This window comes from Panthera pardus, unplaced genomic scaffold, assembly GCF_024362965.1.
Source record: "Panthera pardus isolate Hobbes unplaced genomic scaffold, ASM2436296v1 HiC_scaffold_27, whole genome shotgun sequence".
NCBI classification, from domain to species: Eukaryota; Metazoa; Chordata; class Mammalia; order Carnivora; family Felidae; genus Panthera; species Panthera pardus.
In genome coordinates, this window is record NW_026526843.1 from 71,078,910 (window position 1) to 71,105,838 (window position 26,929).

The following is a 26,929-nucleotide window of genomic DNA, read 5'->3' on the forward strand; positions in this document are numbered from 1 at the left end:
ATGACAAGAGAGAGAAATTCACCTCAAAGGGAAAAACAGGAAATAGAAGTAATGGCCAGGGATTTAATCAATACGGATATAAGTAAGATGTCTGAACTAGAATTTAAAACAATTATAAGGATACTAGCTAGGCTTGAAAAAAAGCATAGAAGACACTAGAGAATCCAATACTTCAGAGAGAAAAGAACTAAGATCTAGTCAGGCTGAAATTAAAAATGTGGTACCCAAGATGTAAACCTGAATGGATGTCATAATGAGGATGAATGAAGCAGAGGAACAAATCACTGATATAGAAGATAAGATTATGTAAAATAATGATGCTGAAAAGAAGAGGGAAAGAATGGTACTGAATTATGAAAGTAGACTCAGGGAACTCAGTGACTTCTTAAAACATAATAATCTTTATATCATAGGAGTCCCAGAAGATTAAGAGAGAGACAAGGGGGCAGAAGGTTTATTTGAGAAAATTTTAGCTAAAAACTTCCCCAAGCTGGGGAAGGACACAAACATAGAAGTACAAGAACCAAAGAGAACTCACATTAAATTCAACAAAAGCCACCCATCACCTGGACATAACATAGTCAAATTAACAAAATACACAGATAAAGAAAGAATCCTGAAAGCAACAAAGGAAAAAAAGTCCTTAACCTACAAGGGAAGACAGAACAGGCTCACAGACCAGTCCACAGAAACTTGGCAGGCTAGAAGGAAATGGCAGGATACATTCAACATGCTGAAATGGAAAAATATATGGCCAAGAATATTTTATCCAGCAAGGCTGTCATTCAGAATGGAAGGAGAGAGAGAAAGAGTTTCCAAGACAAACAAAAACTAAAGGAGTTTGTGACCACTAAACCAGCTCTGCAAGAACTTTTAAAGGAGACTCTTTGGGGAAAGAAAGACCAAAAGCAACAAAGACTAGAAAATAACAGAGAACATCACCAGAAACGCCAACTTTACAGGTAACACAATGGCACTAAATTTATAACTTTTCAATACTCACTTTGAATATAAATGGGCTAAATGCTCCTATAAAAAGACATAGAGTATCAGAATGGATTAAAAAAAAAACAAGTCCCATCTATATGCTTCCTACAAGAGACTCATTTTAGACTTAAAGATACCTGCAGATTGAAAGTGAGGGGATGGAGAACTATCTATCATGCTAATGATGGTCAAAAGAAAGCTGAAGTAGCCATACTTATATCAGACAAGCTAGATTTTAAAACAAAGACTAACAATAGATGGAGAAGGGCATTATATCATAATTAAGGCATCTATCCAACCAGAAGATCTAACAATTGTAATGTTTATGCCCCCAACTTGAAAGCACCCAAGTGTATAAATCAATTAATCACAAACATAAAGAAACTCTTTGATAATAATACAAAAATAGTAAGGGACTTTAACACCCCATTTACAACAATGGACAGATCATCTAAACAGAAAATCAACAAGGAAACAATGGCTTTGAATGGCACACTGGACTGGATGCCTTAATATATATTCAGAACATTCCATCCTAAAGAAACAAAATGCACATTCATTTCACATGCACATGGAACATTCTCCAGAATAGATCCCATATTGGATCACAAATCAGCCTTCAACAAGTACAAAGACTGAAATCATAGCATGCAAATTTCCAGACCACAACCCTATGAAACTTGAAGTCAATCATGAGGAAAAAAATTGAAAAGACCACACACATGTGGAAGTTACAGAACATCCTACTAAAAAGTGAATGGGTGAACCAGGAAATTAAAGAAGAAATTTTAACAGTACATGGAAGGAATTGAAAGTGAAAATATAACAGTCCAAAACCTTTGGGATGCAGCAAAGGCAGTCCTAAAAGGGAACTATATAGCAATGCAGGCCTACCTCAAAAGCATGAAAAGTCTCAAATACACAACCTCAGATTACACCTAAAGGAGCTAGAAAAGAAACACCAAATAAAGCTTAAATCCAGCATAAGAAAGGAAATAATAAAGATTAGAGCAAAAATAAATTATATAGAAACAAAAAAAATACCCAATATAACAGATCAACAAAACTAAGGGTTGGTTCTTTGAAAGAATTACTAAAATTGATAAACCCCTAGCCATATTTATCAAAAAGAAAAGATAAAGGCCCAAAAATATAAAATAACATATGAAATAAGAAAGATCACAGCCACACCACAGAAATACAAATAATCATAAGAGAATATTATGAAAAATTATATGCTGACAAAGTGGGCAATCTGGAAGAAATGGATAAATTCCTAGAAACATACAAACTAACAAAACGGAAGCCTTCTGGGGATCTTCTCTCTCCCTCTTCCTCTCTCCCTGCTTGTGTGTGCTTGCTTGCTCTCTCTCTCTCTCGCTCTCTCTCTCTCTCTCAGAAAAATCTTAGAGGAGAGCACAGGCAGCAACCTCTGTGACCTTGGCCATAGCAAATTCTTACTAGACACATCTCTAGAGGTCAGGGAAACGAAAGCAAAAATGGACTTTTGGGACTTCATCAAGATAAAAACTTTTGCACAGTGAAGGAAACAAACAACAAAACTAAAAGGCAGTGTATGGAATGGGAGAAGATATTTGCAAATGACCTGTCTGATAAAGGGTTAGTATACAAAATCTGTAAAGAGCTTATTAAATCCAAATCCCCCAATACAAATAAACTGTTAAGAAATGGTCAGAAGGCATGAACAGATACTTTTCCAAAGAAGACATCCAGATGTCTAACAGACATATGAAAATATGGTCAACATCAGATCATCACTACTCACCAGATAAATACAAAACAAAACCACAATGAGCTATCACCTCATACTTTTCAGAATAGCTAAAATTAATAACACAAGAAACAACAGGTGTTGGCGGGCATGCGGAGAAAGGGGAACCCTCTTTCACTGTTGCTAAGAATACAAATTGATACAGCCACTCTGGAGAACAGTATGGAGTTTCCTCAAAAGGTTAAAAATAGAACTACCCTACAATCCAGCCATTGCACTACTAGGCATTTATTCAAAGATACAAAAATACAGATTCGAAGATGTGCACACACCCCAATGTTTATAGCAGCATTATCAATAATAACCAAACTATAGAAAGAGCTCAAATATCCATCGACTGATGAATGGATAAAGAAGATGTGGTGCGTACACACACACACACACACACACACACACACACACACACAGAAATATTACTCAGCCATCAAAAAGAATAAAATCTTGCCATTTGCAACAATGTGGATGGAGCTAGAATGTATTATGCTAAGTGAAATAAATCAGAGGAAGACAAATGCCATATGATTTCACTCATATGTGGAATTTAAGAAACAAAACAGATAAACATAAGGGAGTGAGAAAGAAAGAAAAAGAGAGAGGGCAACAAACCATAAGAGACTTTTAATGATGGAGAACAAAGTGAGGGTTGTTGGAGGGAGGTGGGTGGGAGATTTGCTAGATAGGTGACAGGTTTTAGGAGGACACGTGTTATGATGAGCATTGGTGTTGTATGTAAGTAATGAATCACAAAATTCTCCTGAAACCAATATTGCACTGTTAACTAACTAGAATTTGAATAAAAATTTGAAAAGACAAAAAAATAAGTTAGTTAGAAAAATACATGATTTAATTCATATGTGGAATTTAAGAAACAAATGAGCAAAGGAAAAGAGAGAAATCAAGCAGAAAACTCTTTTTTTTAAAAAAAAGTGTGTTATGTATTTTTGAAAGAGAGCATGAGTGGAGGAGGGGCAGAGAGAGAGCAAGACACAGAATCTGAAACAGGCTACAGGCTCCAATCTGTCAGCACAAAGCCCGACGTGGGGCTGACACCCACGAACCGTGTGATCATGACTCGAGCTGAAGTTGGAGGCTTAACCAACTGAGCCACCCAGGCACCTCCAGACTCTTAACAATAGAGAACAAACTGATGATTACTAGAGGGGGGTAGGTGGGGGATGGGTGAGATATGTGATGGCAGTTAAGGAGGGCACTTGTCATGATGAACATTGGGTGATGTATGGAATTGTTGAATCACTATATTTTATACCTGAAACTAATATAACACTGTATGCTAACTATACTGGAATTAAAATTTAAAAAAAAAGAAATAATGGCTGAGAACTTCTCAAATCTGGGGAGAGATTTAATGAAGCTAATAAGCACTTCAAAATTTCAACCTGATGCAATCTTCTCCAAGACACTGTCTAAAATTAAAGACAAAAAAGAATTTTCAAAGCAGTAAGAAAAAGAGAAGAAAGGGGCACCTGGGTGGCTCAGTTGGTTGAACGTCCGACTTCGGCTCAGGTCGTGGTCTCGCAGTTCGTGGGTTCGTGCCCCGCGTTGGGCTCTGTGCTAACAAACAGCCCAGAGCCCGGAGCCTGCTTCAGATTCTGTGTCTCTCTCTCTCTGTCCTCTGCTCATGCTCTGCCTCTCTCTGTCTCTCAGAAATAAATAAATGTTAAAAAAATTAAAAAAGGAAAAAGAGAAGAAAATATTCACATCTAAAGGGAACCTATAAGGCTATGGACAGATTTCCCACAGATACCTTTCAGACGAAGAGAGACTTGGTTGATGTTGCAAAATGCTGAAGGAGTAAAATACCAACTAAGAATATGTTACCTTAAAAGTCATCTTTCAGAAATGAAGGATAAAAACTTTACAAAAAAAAAAAACCAAAAACAAAAAACAAAAGCTAAGGGAGTTTATCAACTCTAGATCTACTTTACAGTAAATACTGAAAGGAATTCCTCAAGCTGAAATGAAAGGACACTAGTAATATAAAAATATATTAAAATATAAAATCTACTGGTAATGGTAAGTATATACTCAAATTAGGTATGTTTGGATTCTGTAATATGGTGGTGTGTTAACCATGTAACTCTAATACAAAAGTTAAAGGACACAAGTGTTAAAATAATTTCAGCTACAATAATTTATTAATAGGTACACAATATAAAGAGAGGTAAATTGTGACATCAAAAACAAAATATAGGGAGATGTAAAATTGTAGAGGTTTTGTATGTGATCAAAGATAAGTTGTTATCGGCTTAAAAGAGATTGTTACATTGATATTTTTGTTTATGGAAGCTTCGTGGTAACCACAAAACAAAAACCTAAAGTAGATACACAAAGGATAAAGTGCAAGGTATCAAAACATACCCGTACAGAAAATGATCAGTTCACTCAAAGATAGCAAGAGAAGAAGAAAGGAATAGCAGAATTACAAATGAGCCAGAAAACAATTATAAAGAGATAATTAGTAAATCTTTACCTATCAACAAGTATGTAGATGGATTAAAATTTTCAATCAAAAAGCATAGAGTGCTGAATGGATTAAAAATAAGACCCAGCAATACGCTGCCTAAAAGGGACTCCCTTCAGCTTTAAGGGAACACATAAGCTCAAAGTGAAGGGATGGAAAAAGATGATACCATGCAAATGGAAACTAAAAGCGAGCAAGGATAGCTATACTTATATGAGACAAGGTTAACTCTAAGCCAAAGACTGTAACAAGAGACAGAGAAGATCATTATATAATAATAGGGTGGTCTAGTATCCAAGAGGATATAACCATTATCAATATTATGCACCCAACATTAGAGCACTGAAATATATTAAGTAAATACTAAGAGATCTGAAGGGAGAAATAGAAAAAAAAATAGTAGGGAACTTTTAATACGCCACATTTAACAATGCATATAGATCATCCAGACAGAAAATTAATAAATAAATATTGGACTTGAACTATACCTTAGACCAAATGAACCTAACAGACGTTTATAGAACATTGCATCCAACAGCAACAGAACACACCTTCTCAAATACATATGGAGCTTTCTCAAAGCATAGATGATATACTAGGTCACAAAACAATCCTTAACAAATGTATGAAAACTGAAATTATATCAAGTATCCTTTCTGACTAGAATTATATGAAAGTAGGAATCAATAACACGAGGAAAATTGGAAATTCACAAATATGTGGTAATTAAACAAACACATTCCTGAACAACCAAGGGGTCAAAGGAAGACATCAAAAGGGAAATTAAAACATATCTTGAAACAAATTACAGTGAAAAAACTGTATCAAAACTTATGAGATGCAGCAAAAGCAGTTCTAAGAGGGAATTTTATGTTGATTAACACCTACTTTAAGACAAAAGAAAAATGGCACCCAAGCTGCCACCCAGCCTTTGTGCTGCTGGAGTTGGTTACCTCCCTGCATGCTCCACATCTGCAGTGCTCACCAACCACAGCACTTAATTATTTGATTTTCCAGTGTGAGTGGTGAGAACAGGAACTCTTGAAGGCACTGTGTGATCTTAGGTAATTAGTCCTTCTAATTCAATTCTGTGGTTCTTGCCTCACACATAAGTATTGACTAGTACTCAGCTAAAGTCTTAAAGAAGATCCCTGCAGCTCTCTAGAGCTCTTTGTGCAGCTACCTCCTCTCTGATATTTTGCCTGAAAAATTCACTTTCTTCTTCTCTCCATACCTGCAACCCACTGTCCTCAACTTAAGCAGACTGATGCCCACCCCCCGAGTTTCCCTCCATATATTATGACTTTCAGACTTTCTCCAGGCTGTAAGCTGGAAATATGGGGATCATTTTTTTTTTTACTCTCTCTCATGGATCACTGTCTTTTCTTTTTACTGTCTCTCACGGATCACTGACTTTCATTGCCAGATTTCTAATGCCTTGAAAAAGGCACATAACATTGTTACATGTATTTTTTCTAGTTTTTAAATTATTCCTGGCTGAGGATGTAAACCTAATACCTCTTGTCCTATTTTGGCTGGAAATGGAAGTAGCTGTTATGTCTTTTCAGAGGACAGTCTGGCCTTTTATATCACTGTTTTAAATGGGTTTTTCTTTTGAATTTCAGTCAGTGTTTGAATTTCAGTCAGTCAGCAATTTCACTCAGTGTTCTAGTTGCTGGAGATATAGCAATGAACATGATAATATACTTCCAAATAGCTTACAATAGATTACAGCAGCAGACAACAAAAAATAAATAACTACAATTTATCTTGATAGAAAGTAATAAGAAATGCTAGGGAGAAAAAAACTTAAACAATGAAGGGGGATAGGAGGCACTGCATACAGGGAGGTGTGTCAAAATTTTAGATACATTCACATAGAGGGACTCACTGAGAGGAATATATTTTATCATAACCTACTGAATTCAAGAGAGCAAGCTATACGGATATCTGGAGGAAGAACACACCAGGTAGATTAAACACTCAGTGCAAAGACCCTGGTGTGTAATAAATAGCAAGGAATATTCTTTTCTTTTAATTTTTATTTATTTTTAATTTACATGCAAAATAGTTAGCAACAGTGATTTCAGGAGCAGATTCCTTTATGCCCCTTACCCATTCAACCCATACCCCTTCCCACAACTCCTCCAGGAACCCTCTGTTTGTTCTCCATATTTAAGAGTCTCTTATGTTTTGTCCCCCTCCCTGTTTTTTATATTATTTTTGCTTCCGTTCCCTTGTGTTCATCTGTTCTGTATCTTAAAGTCCTCATATGAGTACTGTCATATGATATTTGTCTTTCCCTGATTGACTAATTTTGCTTAGCATAATACCATCCAGTTCCATCCACGTAGATGCAAATGGCAAGATTTCATTCTTTTTAAATGCCAAGTAACACTGCGTCGTATGTATGTATGTATGTATGTATGCATGTGTGTACACATACAAACATACAAACATACCACATCTTTATCCACTCGTCCATTGGTGGACATTTGGGCTCTTTCCATACTTTGGCTATTGTTGATAGTGCTGCTATAAACATTGGGGTGCAAGTGTCCCTTCTAAACAGCACACCTGTATCACGTGGATAAATTCCTAGTAGTGCAATTGCTAGGTCGTAGGGTAGTTCTATTTTCAATTTTTTGAGGAACCTCCACACTGTTTTCCAGAGTGGATGCACCAGTTTGCATTCCCACCATCAGTGCAAAAGAGATCCTCTTTCTCCGTATCCATCACCAACATTAACATTGTTGCCTGCGTTGTTAACGTTAGCCATTCTGACAGATGTGAAGTGGTATCTCATTGTGGTTTTGATTTGTATTTTCCTGATGATGAGTGATGTTGAGCATTTTTTCATGTGTCTGTCAGCCATCTGGATGTCTTCTTTGGAGAAGTGTCTATTCATGTCTTTTGCCCATTTCTTCACTGGATTATTTGTTTTTTGGGTGTTGAGTTTGATAAGTTCTTTATAGATTTTGGATACTAACAATTTATCTGATGTGTCATGTGCAAATATCTTCTCCCATTCTGTCAGTTGCCTTTTAGTTTTGCTGATTGTTTCCTTCACTGTGCAGAAGTTTTTATTTTGATGAGGTCCCAATAGTTCATTTTTGCTTTTGTTTCCCTTGCCTCTGGAGACGTGTTGAGTAAGAAGTTGCTGCGGCCAAGATCAAAGAGGTTTTTGCATGCTTTCTGCTCAAGAAGTTTCATGGCTTCCTGTCTTACATTTAGGTCTTTCTTGCATTTTGAGTTTATTTTTGTGTATGGTGTAAGAAAGTGGTCCAGGTTCATGTTTCTGCATGTCACCGTCCAGTTTTCCCAGCACCATTTGCTGAAGAGACTGTCTTTATTCCATGGGATATTCTTTCCTGCTTTGTCAAAGATTAGTTGGCCATATGCTTGTGGGTCCATTTCTGGGTTCTCTATACTGTTCCATTGATCTGAGTGTCTGCTTTTGTACCAGTGCCATACTGTCTTGATGATTATAGCTTTGTAAAATAGCTTGAAGTCTGATGCCTCCTGCTTTGGTTTTTTTCAAGATTGATTTGGCTATCCTGGGTCTTTTCCGGTTCCATACAAATTTTAGGATTGTTTTTTGTAGCTCTGTGAAGAATATTGGTGTTATTTTGATAGGGATTGCATTGAATATGTAGAATGCTTTGGGTAGTATTGACATTTTAACATTATTTGTTCTTCCAATCTTGAGCATGGAATACTTTTTCATTTTTTTGTATCTTCTTCAATTTCTTTCATAAACTTTCTATAGTTTTCAGCACATTGGTTTTTCACCTCTTTGGTTAGATTTATTCCTAGGTATTTTATGGTTTTCAGTGTAATTGTAAGTGGGATCGATTCCTTGATTTCACATTCTGTTGCTTCATTGTTGGTGTATAGGAATGCAACTGATCACTGTGCATTCACTTTATATCCTGCAACTTTGCCGATTCATGAATCAGTTCTAGCAGTTTTTTGGTGGAATCTTTTGGATTTTTCATGTAGGGTATCATGTCATCTGCAAAGAGTGTAAGTTTGACCACCTCCTGGCCAATTTGGATGTCTTTTATTCCTTTGTGTTATCTGATGGCTGAGACTAAGACTTCCACAATACTATGTTGAATAACAGTGGTGAGAGTGGACATCCTTGTCTTGTTCCTGACCTTTGGGGAATAGCTCTCACCTTTTCCCCATTGAGGATGATATTAGCGGTGGGTCTTTCATATATGGCTTTTATGATCTTGAAGTATGATCCTTATATTCCTACATTCTTGAGGGATTTTATCAAGAAATGATGCTGTATTTTGTCAAATGCTTTCTCTCCATCTATTGAGAGGATCATATGGTTCTTGTCCTTTCTTTTATTGATGTGATGAATCACATTGATTGTTTTGCAGGTATTGAAGCAGCACTGCATCCCAGGTATAAATCCCACTTGGTCGTGGTGAATAATTTTTTAATGTATTGTTGGTTCCAGTTGGCTATTATCTTGTTGAGGATTTTTGGATCCATGTTCGTCAGGGAAATTGATCTATAGTTCTCCTTTTTAGTGGGGTCTTTGTCTGGTTTGGGCATCAAGGTAATGCTGGCTTCATAGAAAGAGTTTAGCAGTTTTCCTTCCATTTCTACTTTTTGGAACAGCTTCAAGAGAATAGGTATTCACTCTTCCTTAAATGTTTGGTACAATTCCCCTGGAAAGCCATATGGCCCTGGATTCATGTTTTTTGGGAGATTTTTGTTACTAATTCTATTTTTTTACAGGTTATGGATCTATTCAAATCTTCTATTTCTTCCTGTTTCAGTTTTTGTAGTTTATATGTTTCTAGGAATTTGTCCATTTCTTCCAGATTGACCATTTTATTGGTGTATCAATGCTCATAATATTCTCTTATTATCATTTTTATTTCTGTTGTGTTGGTTGTTATCTCTCCTCTTTCCTTCCTCATTTTATTTATTTGGGTCCTTTCCTTTTTCTTTTTGATAAAACTGGCTAGTGGTTTATCAATTTTGTTAATTCTTTCAAAGAACCAGCTTCTCATTTCATTGATATGTTCTACTGTTTTTTTGTTTGTTTGTTTGTTTCAATAGCATTAATTTCTGCTCTAATCTTTATTATTTCCTGTCTTCTGCTGGTTTTGGGTGTTATTTGCTGTTCTTTTTCCAGCTCTTTAAGGTGTAAGGTTAGGTTGTGTACCGGAGATCTTTCTTCCTTCTTTAGGAAGGCCTGGAGTGCTATATACTTCCCTCTTATGACTGCCTTTGCTGTGTCCTAGAGGTTTTGGGCTCTGGTGTTATCATTTTCACTGGCTTCCATGTACTTTTCCTTTCCTCTTTAACTCCTTTGTTAGCCCATTCATTCTTTAGTAGGATGTTCTTTAGTCTTCAAATATTTGTCGCCTTTCCAAATTTTTTCTTGTGGTTGATTTCGAGTTTCATAGCATTGTGGTCTGAAAACATGCACAGTATGATCTCGATCTTTTTGTACTTGTTGAGGGCTGCTTTGTGTCCCAGTATTTGGTCTATTCTGGAAAACGTTCCATTGCACTGTAGAAGAATGTATATTCCACTGCTTTAGGATAAAATGTTCTGAATATATCTGTTAAGCCCATCTGGTCCAGTGTGTCATTCAAAGCCATTTTTTCCTTGTTGATTTTCTGATTAGATGATCCATCCATTGCTGTAAGTGGGATGTTGACTTCCCCCTACTATTATGGCATTATTATCAATAAGTTTCTTTATGTTTGTGATTAAGTGATTTATATATTTGGGTGCTACCACATTTGGAGCATAAATGTTTACAATTGTTAGGTCTTCTTGGTGGATAGACCTCTTAATTATGATATAATGCCCTTATGCATCTCTTGATGCAGTCTTTATTTTAAAGTCTATATTGTTATAAGTTTGGCTAGTCTGGATTTCTTTTGTTGACCATTAGCATGATAGATGGTTCTCCATCCCCTTATTTTCAATCTGAAGGTGCCTTTAGGTCTAAAGTGGGTCTCTTATAAACAACATACAGATGGATCTTGTTTTCTTATCCATCCTGTTACCCTATGTCTTTTGATTGGACCATTGACATTTAGAGTGAGTACTGAAAGATATGGATTCATTTCCATTATATTGCTTGCAGAGTTGGAATTTCTGGTGTTGTTCTCTGGTCCTTTCTAGTTTTTGTTGCTTTTGGTATTTATTTATTTATTTTCATCTTTTCCCCCTCAGAGAGTCCCCCTGAAAATTTCTTCCAGGGCTTGTTTAATGGTCATGAACTCCTTTAATTTTTGTTCGTCTGGGAAACTTTTAATCTCTCCTTCTATTTTGAATGACAGCCTTGCTGGATGAAGAATTCTTGACTGCATATTTTTCTGATTCAGCACATTGAGTATATCCTGCCACTCCTTTCTGGCCTGCCAAGTTTCTGTGGATAGGTCTAGCAAAGAATATTCTTAAGAAACTCTACAGTACCTAAACATATGCTCACAAAATTGTAGCTATTTAAAATATTATTACTAATCATTGTGAAACTGTATGGCCTCAAAACTCCTCTGCTTGCTACTATGCCATATTCTCTCTTTCCTATGTCATGAAATGTTGAGACATGTAGTGCCTTTGATTGTGCTTGCACTGCTTTCTATCATTGTCCAGCTTTTACACAGCGTTTGTGTTCCCAATCATTTAATTTCTGTGACTATGCAGCCTGATGAAATGTCGGGCTCTGACATTTCTCTTTGCACTAATCATTGGGGTTGATTTCATTATTGCATTATTCAATGGTCCCCTTCTTCCCTCACCACACGTGTGTCCTCCCAAAGTGGGTCCACTCTGGCCAAAAGCTCAGTCTCCTCAGAGACAAGAAAGATTCTCAAATACATATGAGACACTATATAAAAATGTAATCATAGCTTCTCTTCTTTTGTTCAGCACTTTTTATATCATATAAGACATTTTGGTTTTCCCCTTTCCTTTTTGAACAAGTAGTGCATACATGGTATGAAATTTTAAAAGATCAAAATGATATAGGAGTGAGAAATAGGTTTCCTCCATCCTTTCCTCAGCCATTCATTATTCCTGTCTTGAAGCAAACACTTTAACCAGTTTATTTGGTATCCTTTCCGAAATATTTGGTGCATTTAGTAACCCTCCACAACCTACCCCTACCCATACAATGTACCTTGACTGCCCTTTTCACCTTATTTTTGTCACACTGTGAGGTAGGTGGTCTTCCCATGTTACAGATAAGGAATCTAAAGCTTAGAGATTGGATGTAATTTGCCTACGGTTTTTCAGGAAGTAAGTGAAAAATCCAGGACTGATATTGCAGTTCTTGTCTGCATTGTTTCCTCCACATTGTAAAGTGCCAGGTCCTATGTGGTAAACAGGAAGGAAGGCCTCTAAACACTTGCTGGTAGCTAGAGTGATTCTTAAAAATCCCCCCCCCCCAATTCCTTTAGTCATATTAGAATTGTTATGGCGGACTCTAGATGTAATGCTAGTGAGCATCAATTGCTAGTTAGCATTAGGGAGACAAAAATTCAGTCTTTCTAATTGTTTCCTGAAAATGTCCTCCTTTTACAGATCTATTCAGGTCCACCTGAAGAAAGTGCTACACCTCCAGTGCCTCCACCTCGAGTGACAGCAAGAAGGCACAAACCAATCACAATTTCAAAGCGCTTGTTGCGAGAAAGAACAGTTTTTTATACTTCTTCTGTGGATGAAAGTGAAGGTCGGTACTGAGGTACACCCTTAGCTTCTTAATAGTGATTAGACACAAAAAGTATATCGAAGAGCAGAAGTGGAGCCATATTTCTCAATATAAATATAGACTTTTTCTAGTACCTGAGCCAGGCAAAGCAAGGTTTGCAAAATTTGTGCCACTGAGAAATCGTTAGTGGATAGGACAGAGATGAACATGTAAAGCCAGATACCATGATCCCTAAGGAGGACAGTGGAAGATCCAAAATGTTCTAAGATATGTACCTCAGTGCATTGAAATGGGTAAACAATGTGTGTTCTGAATGTTCTGACATTTTTTAAAAAATGTTTTATTTTTATTTTTGAGAGAGAGAGAGTGGGCAAGGGGCAGTGAAAAAGGAAGACAGAACTGAAGCAGGCTCTGCGCTGACAGTAGAGAACGTGATGTGGGGCTTGAACTCATAAATGTTGAGATCAGGACCTAAACTGAAGTCGGACGCTTAACCGACTAAACTAGCCAAGCACCCATGAATACTCTCAGATTTTAAATTCAAGTTTAGTTTCCATGGAGGAGTGATCTCAGCAAGTTGACTGAATAGGAGTTTTCTTTGCTGTTTCCCCATGGTGAAATTAATTTGAGCAAACTTTCATGCATGAAAATCCCTTCATAAGAACTATACAATCCAGCTGAGAGATTACAACACCTGAGGGGAGCACAGAAATAAGAAATAGTGCATTGCAGAGGGTAGGGAGGACATTTTAATATTAGACATATCACCCCTCTCCCAAGCGCACACAGCACAGTACAGAGAGAGATAGCCATCCTCTGCATGGGTGAAGGAGAATAAAGTGAACACCTGACTTCACAACCCCAGCAGCAGACCCACCCCAGTGAACCCAATTACCCATCTTCCATTGATCCATCTCCAGGGTGGCGCCCACAGACCTAGGCTCTAGTCCTGCCCCAGCTATTACTTGCAACCCCAAGCTTCAGGACTAACACAGCACCAGGATGTCCCTGTGGCCCCAGCCTGGCCCCTGCAGCCCTACCCTACAGAATGCAACCACAGACCCAGCCTCCAGGCAGGCCTCCTGTAGATCCACACTACAGGTCTGCCCCAGTGCCAGACCAGCCCCCTGGTCCCAGACTGCAAGCTTGCCCCTGAAGATCCAGGCTGAAAGTTTGGCCAACTGATCCAGGCACCAGACCAGCCTACCCAAGGACTCCAGCACTGATCCCACCTGTGTAGCCCATCAGCTGGGCCACCCAAAATCTCTGTTTGCTCTGACTCTAAAGGGTTTTCCTTTCCAATCATCTGTAATGACAGGGAGATGTGCCTATGTCTTCAAATAGACAACCACCAACACAAGACCACAAGACACAAGAATCAGGAATATCCAGGGGAAATGACACCAATAAAGGAGCAAAATAAAGCATCAGAAACTCACCCAAAAGAAGTAGAGATCTATTAACTGTCAGACAAAGAATTCCAAATAATTGTCTGTAAGATGCCTAGTGAACTAAAAGACAATGCAGATTGACCACTAAATAAATAAGTCAAGAAAACAATACACAAGAAGTTCAAGAAAGTGATAGAAACTGTAGGGGAAAAAAAACAAACGGAAAACCTGGAGCTGAAAAATGAGTGCACTGAATAGAGTGCTTTATCACTAAGAAGAAGAAAGGATCATCGAGCTCAAAGATGGGTCGCTTGAAATTACCCAGTCAAGGAACAAAAAGAAAAATAATTGAAAAAAAGTGAAAAAAAACTTGAGACTTATAGAACATTGTCTAACAAACGAATATATGTATCATGGGAGTCCTGGAAGGAGCAAAGAAAGAAGTGTAGAGAAAGCTTATTTAAAGAAATAATGAGAGAAACTTTGTAAATAAGAGAGGGACATGAACATCCAGATAATCAAAGCCCAAATAAACCCAAATAGATTAAGCATATTTTTCACCAAGACAGATTATAATAAAATTCTCAAAATTCCAAGACAGAGAACTTTGAACACTGCAAGAGAAAAATGAGTCATCACATATAAAGAAACTCCCATGGGCGCCTGGGTGGCTTAGTCAGTTAAGTGTCTGATTCTTCATTTTAGCTAAGGTCATGATCTCACAGTCGTGAGATTGAGCCCAATGTTGGGCTCTGCACTGAGTGTTGAGTCCGCTTGAGATTCTCTCTCCCACTCCCTCTACCCCTCCCCTGCTCTCTCTCTCTGTCTCTCTCCCTCTCTCTAAAAAAAAAAAAATAGAAATAAAAATAAGTAAATAAAAAACAAACTCCCATAATAATATGAGCAATTGTTCAGCACAAACTTTGCAGGCCAGGAGACAGTGGGATGATATATTTAAAGTACTGAAAGGAAGTTTTAAAAACCTGCCAACCAAGAATAATATACCAGACAAAACGATCCTTCAGAAATGAAGGAGAGAGAAAACTTTTCCAGAAAAAAAACAAAAGTTAAGGGAGTTCATCACCACTAGACCTAATTTATAAGAAATGCTAAAAAAAAGATTATTCAAGTTGAGACAAGTGAACACTAACAAGAAGAAAACATGAAAGTATAAAACTCATTAGTGAAGATATAGTCAGATTGAGAATACTCTAATACTATAATACTGATGGGTAAATCACTTTTTAAAAGTTTTTATTTTATTTCCAGTTAGCTAACATACAGCGTTATGTTAGTTTCTGATGTACAGTATAGTAATTCCATACTTCCATACATCACTCCATGCTCATCGTGACAAGTGCAATCCCTAACCCCCATCACCTATTTAACCCATCCCCCATTCCCTTCTGGTAAACATCAGTTTGTTCTCTATAATTAAGAGTATGTTTCTTGATTTGTCTGTCTCTAAATTTTTTCCCTTTGCTTGTTTTGTTTCTTAAATTCCACACGAGTGAAGTCATATGGTATTTGTCTTTCTCTGACATTTTCCTTAACGTGTATATCACTTTTAACTCTAGTACAAAAGTTAAAATACAGAAGTATTAAAAATGAATAGAGCTCTAGTAATTTTTACTAAATACAAAATTTAAAAAGATATAGAGTATGACATCAATAACATAAAATGTAGAGGGAGAAGAAGTTGAACTGTAATCAAGTGCAGAGATTTTGGTTTGTTGTTGTTGTTTTTTAATATGAAATTTATTGTCAAATTGGTTTCCATACAACACCCAGTGCTCATTCCAACAGGTGCCCTACTCAATGCCCATCACCCACTTTCCCCTCCCTCCTACCCCCCATCAACACTCAGTTTGTTCTCAGTTTTTAAGAGTCTCTTATGTTTTGGCTCCCTCCCTCTCTAAACTTTTTTTTCCCTTCCCCTCCTCCATGGTCTTCTGTTAAGTTTCTCAGGATCCACATAAGAGTGAAACCATATGGTATCTGTTTTTCTCTGTATGGCTTATTTCACTTAGCATCACACTCTCCAGTTCCATCCACGTTGCTACAAAAGGCCATATTTCATTCTTTCTCATTGCTGCCTAGTATTCCATTGTGTATATAAACCACAATTTCTGTATCCATTCATCCGTTGATGAACATTTAGGCTCTTTCCATAATTTGGCTATTGTTGAGAGTGCTGCTATAAACATTGGGGTACAAATGCCCCTATGCATCAGTACTCCTGTATCCCTTGGGTAAATTACTAGCAGTGCTATTACTGGGTCATAGGGTAGATCTATTTTTAATTTCTTTAGGAACCCCTGCACTGTTTTCCAGAGAGGCTGCACCAGTTTGCATTCCCACCAACAGTGCAAGAGGGTTCCCATTTCTCCACATCCTCGCCAGCATCTATAGTTTCCTGATTTGTTCATTTGAGCCACTCTGACTGGCGTGAGGTGGTATTTCAGTGTGGTTTTGATTTGTATTTCCCTGGTGAGGCGCGACCTTGAGCATCTTTTCATGTACCTGTTGGCCATCTGGATGTCTTCTTTAGAGAAGTGTCTATTCATGTCTTCTGCCCATTTCTTCACTGGATTATTTGTTTTTTGGTGTGGAGTTTGATGAGTTCTTGATAGATTTTGGATACCAGCCCTTTGTCCAATATATCAATTGCAAATATCTTTTCCCATTCTGTTGGATGCCTTTTAGTTTTGTTGATTGTTTTCTTTCCAGTGCAGAAGCTTTTTATCTTCATGAGGTCCTAATAGTTCATTTTTGATTTTAATTCCCTTGCCTTTGGGGATGTGTCAAGTAAGAAATTGCTGCGGCTGAGGTCAGAGAGGTTTTTTCCTGCTTTCTCCTCTAGGGTTTCGATGGTTTACTGTCTCACAATCAGGTCTTTATCAATGTTAGGTTTAGTTTTGTGAGTGGTGTAAAAAAGGGGTCTAGTTTCATCCTTCTTCATGTTGCTGTCCAGTTCTCCCAGCACCATTTGTTAAAGAGACTGTCTCTTTTCCATTGGATATTGTCTCCTGCTTTGTCAAAGATAAGTTGGCCAGACTTTTGTCGGTCCAATTCTAGAGTCCCTATTCTATTCCATTGGTATATGTTTCTGTTTTTGTGCCAATACCATGTTGTCTTCATGATTACAGCTTTGTAGTAGAGGCTAAAGTCTGGGATTGTGATGCTTCCTGCTTTGGTCTTCTTCTACAAAATTACTTTGGCTATTCGGGGTCTTTTGTGGTTCCATACAAATATTAGGATTGCTTGTTCTAGCTTTGAGAAGAATGCTGGTGCAATTTTGATTGGGATTGCATTGAATGTGTAGATAGCTTTGGGTAGTATTGACATTTTAACAATATTTACTCTTCCAATCCATGAGCATGGAATATGTTTTTCCATTTTTTATATCTTCTTCAGTTTCCTTCATAAGCTTTCTATAGTTTTCAGCATACAGATCTTTTACATCTTGGTTAGGTTTATTCCTAGATATTGTATGATTCTTGGTGCAATTGTGAATGGGTCAGTTTCTTTATTTGTCTTTCTGTTGCTTCATTATTAGTGTATAAAAATGCAACTGATTTCTGTACATTGATTTTGTATCCTGAGACTTTGTTGAATCATGTATCAGTTCTAGCAGATTTTTGGTGGAGTTTTTCGGGTTCCATGTATAATATCATGTCATCTGCAAAAAGTGAAAGCTTTACTTCATTTTGCCAATGTTGATGCCATTGATTTCCTTTTGTTGTCTGATTGCTGATGCTAGAACTTCCAACACTATGTTAAACACCAGCGGTGAGAGTGGACATCCGTATCGTGTTCCTGATCTCAGGGGGAAAGCTCTCAGTTTTTCCCCATTGAGGATCATATTAGCTGTGGGCTTTTCATAAATGGCTTTTATGATGTTTAAGTATGTTCCTTCTCTCCTGACTTTCTCGAGGGTTTTTATTAAGAAAGGATGCTGAATTTTGTCCAATGATTTTTCTGCATCAGTTGACAGGATCATATGGTTCCTTTATTTCCTTTTATTAATGTCATATATCACATTGATTTTTTTGTGAATGTTGAACCAGCCCTGCATCCCAGGACTGAATCCCACTTGATCATGGTGAATAATTCTTTTTATATGCTGTTGAATTCGAATTGCTAGTGTCTTGTTGAAAATTTATGCATCCATATTCATCAGGGATATTGGCCTGTATTTGTGTTTTTTTGTTGTTGTTGTTGCTGGGTCTCTGTCTGGTTTCAGAATCAAAGTAATGCTGGCTTCATAGAATGAGTCTGGAAGTTTTCCTTCCTTTTCTATTTTGTGGAACAGCTTGAGAAGGACAAGGATTATCTCTGCTTTAAATGTCTGGTAGAATTCCCCTGGGAAGCCATCTGGTCCTGGACTCTTATTTGATAGGAGATTTTTGATAGCTGATTCAATTTCTTCGCTGGTTATGGGTCTGTTCAGGTTTTCTATTTCTTCCTGTTTGAGTTTTGGAAATGTGTGGGTGCTTAGGAATTTGTCCACTTCTTCCAGGTTGTCCAGTTTGTTGGCATATAATTTTTCATAGTAATCCCTGATAATTGCTTGCATTTCCGAGGGATTGGTTGTAATAATTCCACTTTCATTCATGATTTTACCTATTTGGGTAATCTCCCTTTTCTTTTTGAGAAGCCTGGCTAGAGGTTTATCAATTTTGTATATTTTTTCAAAAAACCAACTCTTGGTTTCATTGATCTGCTGTACTGTTTTTTTTTTTAATTCTATATTTTAAATTTCTACTCTGATCTTTATTATTTCTCTTCTTCCGCTGGGTTTGGGGTGTCTTTGTTCTTCTGCTTCTAGTTCCTTTAGGTGTGCTGTTATATTTGTATGCAGGATTTTTCTTGCTTCTGGAGATAACACTGGATTGCAATGTATTTTCCGCTTAAGACTTCCTTTGCTGCATCGAAAATGTTTGCATTGTTGTATTTTCATTTTCATTTGTTTCTGTATATTTTTAAATTTCTTCTCTAATTGCCTTGTTGACCCATTCATTCTTTTGCAGTGTATTCTTTAACCTCCATGCTTTTGGAGGTTTTCCAGACTTTTTCCTGTGGTTGATTTCAAGCTTCATAGCATTGTGGTCTGAAAGTGTGCATGGTATGATCCCAATTCTTTTATACATATGAAGGGCTGTTTTGTGACCCAGTATGTGATCTATCTTGGAGAATATTCCATGTGCACTGAAGAAGAAAGTATATTCTGTTGCTTTGGGATACAGAGTTCAAAATATATCTGTCAAGTCCATCTGATCCAATGTTTCATTCAGGGCCCTGGTTTCTTTATTGATCCTGTGTCTAGATGATCTATCCATTGTTGTAAGTAGGGTATTAAATTCCGCTGCAGTTACCGCATTCTTATCAATAAGGTTGCTTATGTTTGTGATTGTTTTATATATTTGGGGGCTCCCGTATTCAGCGAATAGACATTTATAATTTTTAGCTCTTCCTGATGGATAGACACTGTAATTATTATATAATGCCCTTCTTCATTTCTTGTTATAGCTTTTAATTTAAAGTCTAGTTTGTCTGTTATAAGTATGGCTACTACAGCTTTCTTTTGACTTCTAGTAGCATGATAGATAGTTTTACATCCCCTCACTTTCAATATGAAGGTGTCCTCAGGTCTAAAATGAGTCTTTTGTGGAAAGCAAATAGATGGGTCTTGTTTTTGTTTTTGTTTTTGTTTTTTTTTTATCCATTCTGATACCCCATGTCTTTTAGTTGGAGCATTTAGTCCATTTACATTCAGTGTTATTATGGAAAGATATGGGTTTAGAGTCACTGTGATGTCTGTAGGTTTCATGCTTGTAGTGATGTCCCTGGTACTTTGTGGTCCTTGCAATATTTCACTCACAGAATCCCCCTTAGGATCTCTTGTAGGTCTGGTTTAGTGGTGATGAATTCCTTCAGTTTTCGTTTGTTTGGGAAGACCTTTATCTCTCCTTCTATTCTAAATGACAGTCTTGCTGAATAAAGGATTCTCGGCTGCATATTTTTTTCTGTTCATCACATTGAAGATTTCCTGCCATTCCTTTCTGTCCTGCTGAGTTTCAGTAGATAGGTCTGCCACGAGTATTATCGGTATCCCTTTATATGTTAGAGCCTGTTTATCCCTAGCTGCTTCCAGAATTTTCTCTTTATCCTTGTATTTTGCCAGTTTCACTATATGTCATGCATAAGATCGATTCAAGTTATGTCTGAAGGGACTTCTCTGTGCCTCTTGGAATTCAATGCCTTTTTCCTTCCACAGATCAGGGAAGTTCTCAGATATGATTTGTTCAGCTACACCTCCAACCCCTTTCTCTGTCTCTTCTTCTTCTGTAATTCCTATTATACGGATATTGTTCCGTTTGAAGCATCATTTAGTTCTCTAACTCTCACCTCATACTCCTGGATATTTTTTATCTCTCTTTTTCTCAGGTCCTCTTTTTCCATAATTTTATCTTCTAATTCACCTATTCTCTCCTCTGACTCTTCAATCCTGGCTGTGGTTGCCTCCATTTTATTTTGCACCTTATTTATAGCATATTTTTAGCTCCTCATGACTATTTCTGAGTCCATTGATCTCTGTAGCAATAGATTCTCTGCTGTCCTCTATACTTTTTTCAAGCCCAGCGGTTAATTTTATGACTATTTTTCTAAATTCTTGTTCCGTTATATTGCTTGCTTCAGTTTTGATCAATTCGTTAGTTGTCACTACTTCCTTGAGTTTCTTTTGAGGAGAATTCTTCCATTTCTTCATTTTGGACAATCCCTGGGGTGGCGGGGAACTGCAGGGCACTTCCCCTGTGCTGTCTCCTGTAAGTTGTGTTGGTGGGCGGGGCCACAGTCAGACCTGATGTCTTCCCCCTGCCCACCGCTGGGGCCACAATCAGACTGGTGTGATTAGACTTATCTTCCCCTCTCCCAGAGGTAGGGCTCATAGTGGAGTGGTGTGGCCCCTGTCTGGGCTACTTGCACACTGCCAGGCTTGTGTTGCTGCTCTGATGGGATCTGGTGTATTAGCTGGAGTGGATCCACAAGGTGCACAGGGGCGGGAGGCTCAGGCTTAGCTTGCTTTGTGTTCAGTGGTCTCCTGAGGGAGGCGCCCTGCAGCACCGGGAGGGAGGCAGGTAGACTCGTCAGAGGGATGGATCCACAGAAGCACAGAATTGGGTGTTTGCAAGGTGCAAGCACATTTGGTGATGGGAACTGGTTCCCTTTGGGATTTAGGTTGGGGGGTGGGAGAGGGAGATGGTGCTGGCCAGCGCCTTTGTTCCCCGCTGAGCTGATCTCTGTCTTCCAGGGCTCAACACCTCTCTTTCCTGGTGTCCTCTTGCCCTCCCGCTCTCTGAGCAGAGCTGTTGACTTATAACATTCCAGGTGTTAAGTCCCACTGGCTGTCAGAACTCACGGAGTCTGGCCCCTCCACTTTTGCAAGCTAGACTCGGGGATTCCGCCTTGCTGGGCAGGCTGCCCCTCCACCACCCTGGCTATCCTCCCACCAGTCCGTGTAGCACACACGCCTCTCTGCCCTTCCCACCCTCTTCTGTGGGCCTCTTGTCTATGCTTGGCTCCGGAGAGTCTGTTCTGCTAGTCTTCTGACGGTTTTCTGGGTTATTTCTAGGCAGATATGGGTGGAATATAAGTGGTCAGCAGAATGAGGTGAGCCCACCGTCCTCCTACACCTCCATCTTCTTCTTCTATATATCCAAGTGCAGAGATTTTGTAAACAAAGTTACTTTGTTATTAGATTAAATCAACGGCTATAACTGTACAAAGTTTTAAACTTTATGATACTCACAAATACAAAATCTGTAGTAGATACGCAAAAGATAAGGAGAAAGGAGTCAAAGTATACACTACAAAAAAATCACCAGGAAAGATAGCAAACAGGAGAAATGGAATACAAAGGAATGAGAAACGATTAACAAAATGCCAATAGTAAGTTCTTAACTACCACTATAGGCATACTTCATTTTACTGTGCTTCACTTTATTTGCATTTCACAAGTACTGTGTTGTTTTTGTTGTTGTTGTTGTTGTTGTTGTTGTTGTTGTTGTTGTTTATGAATAGAAGGTTTGTGGCAACCCTGTATTTAGCAACTCTATTGGCATCATTATTTTTCCCAACAGCATTTGCTCACTTCATGTCTCTGCATCACATTTTGGTAATTTTTGCGATATTTTGAACTATTTAATTATTGTCATATTTGTTACAGTGATATATGATCAGTGATCTTTGATGTTACTATTGTATTTGTTTTGAGGCACCATTAATAGTTTTCATATAGATGGCAAACTTAATTGATAAATGTTGTGTTCTGACTGCTTTATCAGCTGGCCATTCCCCCATATCTATTCCTCTCATCATTCTTCTCTGAGACACAGCAATACTGAAATGAGTCCAATTAAATAACCCTACAATAACCTGCAAGTATTTAAGTGAAAGAAAGAGTTGAAGATTTCTCATTTAAAATCAAAGCTAGAAATTATTAAGCTTAGTGAGGAAAGCATGTTGAAAGCTAAGATAGGCTGAAAGCTAGGCTTCTTGTGCCAAACAGCCATGTTCTGAATGCAAAAACAAAACAAAACAAAACGTAGGAAATAGAAAATGCTACTCCAGTGAATACATGAATGATAAGAAGGCAAAACAGCCTTCTTGCTGATATGAAGACAGTTTCATTCATTTATATAGAAGATCAGAATAGCCACAACATTCACTTAAGCCAAAGCCTAATCAAGAGCAATGCCCTAACTCTCTCTTCAATTCTATAAAGGCTGAGAGAAGCGAGGAAGGTGAAAAGAAAAGTTTGAAACTATCAGAGGTTCATTCATGAGGATTTTTTTTGTTTTGTTTTTAATTTTTTTAATTTATTTATTTATTTATTTATTTATTTTTAAATTTACATAGAAATTAGTTACCATAAAGTGTAACAATGATTTCAGGAGTAGATTCCTTAATTCTCCTTGCCCATTTAGCCCATCCCCCCTCCCACAACCACTCCAGTAACCCTCTATTTTGTTCTCCATATTTAAGAGTCTCTTATGTTTTGTCCCTTTCCCTGTTTTTACATTATTTTTACTTCCCTTCCCTTATGTTCATCTGTTTCATCTCTTAAAGTCTTCATATGAGTGAAGTCATATGATTTTTGTCTTTCTCTGACTGACTAATTTCACTTAGCATAATGCCCTCCAGTTCCATCCAAGTAGTTGCAAATGGCAATATTTCATTCTTTTTGATTGCCAAGTAATATTCATTGTATATATATACCACATCTTCTTTATCCATTCAAAAATCGATGGACATTTGGGCTCTTTCCATATTTTGGCTATTGTTGCTAGTGCTGTTATAAACATTGGGATGCAAGTGTCCCTTCAAAACAGCACACCTGTATCCCTTGGATAAATACCTAGTAGTGCAATTGCTGAGTCATAGGGTAGTTCTATTTTTAGTTTTTTGAGGAACCTCCATACTGTTTTCCAGAGTGGCTGCACCAGCTTGCATTCCCACCAAAAATGCAAAAGAGATCCTCTTTCTCTGCATCCTTGCCAACATCTGTTGTTGTCTGAGTTGTTCATGTTAGCTATTCTGACAGGTGTAAGGTGGTATCTCATTGTGGTTTTGATTTGTATTTCCCTGATGATAAGTGATGTTGAGCATTTTTTCATGTGTTGGTTGACCAACTGGATGTCTTCTATGGAGAAGTGTCTATTCATGTCTTTTGCCCCTTTCTTCACTGGATTATTTGCTTTTTGGGTGTTGAGTTTGATAAGTTCTTTATAGATTTTGTATACTAACCCTTTATATGATGTATCATGTGCAAATATCTTCTCCCATTCTGTCACTTGCCTTTTAGTTTTGCTGATTGTTTCCTTCACTGTGCAGAAGCTTTTTATTTTGATGAGGTCCCAGTAGTTCATTTTTGCTTTTGTTTTCCCTGCCTCTGGAGACGTGTTGAGTAAGAAGTTGCTACAGTCAAGGTCAAAAAGGTTTTTGCCTGTTTTCTCCTCAAGAATTTTCATGGCATCCTGTCTTACATTTAGGTCTTTCATCCATTTTGAATTTATTTTTGTGTATGGTGTAAGAAAGTGTTCCAGATTCATTCTTCTGCATGTCACTGTCCAGTTTTCCCATTTGCTGAAGAGACTGTCTTTATTCCATTGGATATTCTTTGGTTCATGAGGTTTAAAGAAAGAAGCCTTTGCCATAACAGAAAAGAGGAAGGTGAAGCAGCAAGCGCTGATGTAGAAGTTGCATCAAGTCATCCAGATCTAGGTAAGATAATTAGTGAAGGTGGCAACACTGAACAACAGATTTTCAGTGTAGATGAAACAACCTTATATTGGAAGGAGATGCCATGTAGCATAGCTAGATGAGAAGAAATCAATGCTTGGCTTCAAAAGATAAGCTCACTCTTGTTATGGGCTAATGTAGCTGGTGCCATTAGGTTGAGACCAATGCTCATTTACAATTCCAAAAATCCTAAGGCAGTCTTCAGTATTACACTAAATCTACTCTGCCTGTGCACTATAAATGGAACAACAAAGTCTGGATGACAGCACATCTGTTTTTATAAACAGATGGTTTACTGAGTATTTTAAGCCCACTATTGAGACATACACTGAGAAAAAGAATACTATCAAGATACTACTGCTCATTGTCAGTATCCAGTGGTCACCCAAAAGCTGTGTATGTTAGAGATGTACAATAAGATTTATGTTGTTTTCATGCCTGCTAACATGACATCCATTCTATAGCCCTTGGATCAAGGAGTAATACTAACTTTCAAGTCTTATTCTTTAAGATCTACATTTGTAATGCTATAGCTGTCATACAGAGTGATTCTTCTGACGGACCTGGGCAAAGTAAATTGAAAACTTTCTGGAAAGAAAACACCGTTACAGATGCCATTAAGAACATTTTTGGTCATGGGAAGAGGCCATAAAATCAACATTAACAGGAGTTTTGAAGAAGTTGATTCCAACCCTCATGGATGACATTGAAGGGTTCAACATTTCAGTGGAGGAAGTAACTGCAGATGTGGTGGAGATAGTAAGAGAACTATAATTGGAAGTGACTGAATTGCTGCAATTTCACAATAAAACTTCAACAGATGAGGGGCACCTGTATGGCTCAGTCAGTTAAGCATCTGACTTTGGCTCAGGTCATGATCTCTTTGTTCACAAGTTTGAGCCCTGCATCGGGCTCTGTGTTAACAGCTCAGAACCTGGAGCCTTCTTCAGATTCTGTGTCTCCCTCTGTTTCAGCCCCTCCCCTGCTCATACTCTGTCTTTCTCTCTCAAAAATAAATAAAAAATTATAACTTTTTTTTAAAGAAAAACTTCAATAGATGAGGAGTTTCTTCTTATGGATGAGCAAAGAAAGTGGTTTCTTGATAATCTATTCCTGGTGAAGATGCTGTAAAGATTTTTAAATGACAACAAAGGATTTTGAATATCAATAAACTTAGTTGATAAAGCAGTGACAATGTTTGAGAGGATTGAATCCAATTTTGAAGGAACTTCTACTGTGGGGGGTGCAGCAAGTGCAGGAGGAGCTGGGTGCCTGAATGTTGCACAGGTGGGCACAGGAACCTGAAGTCACAGCCACTGCTACCTGATTGGGGGCCTGGGATGCACCACAGGGGCTAAGCACCTTTGGAGCCTTGAGCCCTCCAGTCACAGGGCGCACTGTGACATCCCACAGCATGGGAGCATAAACTGTGGTAGGAGTTGGGCCAATGCCAGCAAGTCCTGTTACTACAAGAGCTGGACCAGGGAGTGTGAGTCCACCTGACTTACCTACACCAAATTGGATTTGCCACCTGATGTCTCTGCCACTGACAATGGCTATGAAGTCAGTGGCCTGCATGCAGGTGTGTTGGAAGATGGACTGTCTTTCAATGGTATGCCCTGATCTACGGCCCCAGAGAAGAAGACGAGCTGTGGAACCCAGTTCTTGAATCCCCAGAGCCTCAACTCAGGCTCTCTGACCCAGAAACATAATAGCCTTCAGATCACACATACTAAAAGAGATGCTAAGTGAATGTCTGCAAAATAATGTCACCATTAATGTTAAATAAAGTATCTGACAGGGGGACACAAGTTGAAAATCATGAACTGTATTAACTAGAAGAGTGTCAACTAGAAGGATAGATTGACTTCTTTGGTGCCCTCCACATATTGGATCCAATCAAGAAGTCTGGAATAAGTGAGTGGCCCTTACTGAGCATGATTGCTGCTGAGTTCCTTGAGAGATTGTCTTACCTGGCAGCCAATGGCTGCCTGGGCTTTTGGGATATTCTCAGCCTCCTACTTACCACATAAATGTATTGGCACAGTACTTGCATATGGTAATAAACTGAATGTGCAATTAGTTTGCCTGTGCAACTCCTGCAATATTGTTTTATGTAAAAGTGGTGAGCCAAAGCCACAGGAAAGTTTATGAAACAGAGAAAAGTAGCAGGAATACATTCATTCCCTGGGTAAAAAAGGCTCACATGGGTTCTAAGTTCTCCTGACCATGTTAGCATGCACTGTTTCAGGCCAGCTTATTCTTTCATTCTTCCT

The 26,929-nt window shown here is 38.0% G+C and overlaps 1 protein-coding gene across 8 annotated transcripts in view; it reads left to right on the forward strand.

Annotated features, from left to right (window-relative positions):
* The window catches only part of OPHN1 (oligophrenin 1), a 532,200-nt gene that overhangs the window by 438,528 nt on the left and 66,743 nt on the right, over window positions 1-26,929 (forward strand). For all 8 annotated transcript variants that reach the window (XR_002074899.2, XM_053891532.1, XM_053891531.1 and 5 more), the window contains one exon: window positions 12,831-12,978. Coding sequence is in view for 7 of the 8 variants with exons in the window: in XM_053891532.1 (XP_053747507.1) it covers window positions 12,831-12,978 (148 nt within the window). In the remaining variant the exon portion in view is untranslated. The remainder of the gene's footprint in view (window positions 1-12,830; window positions 12,979-26,929) is intronic.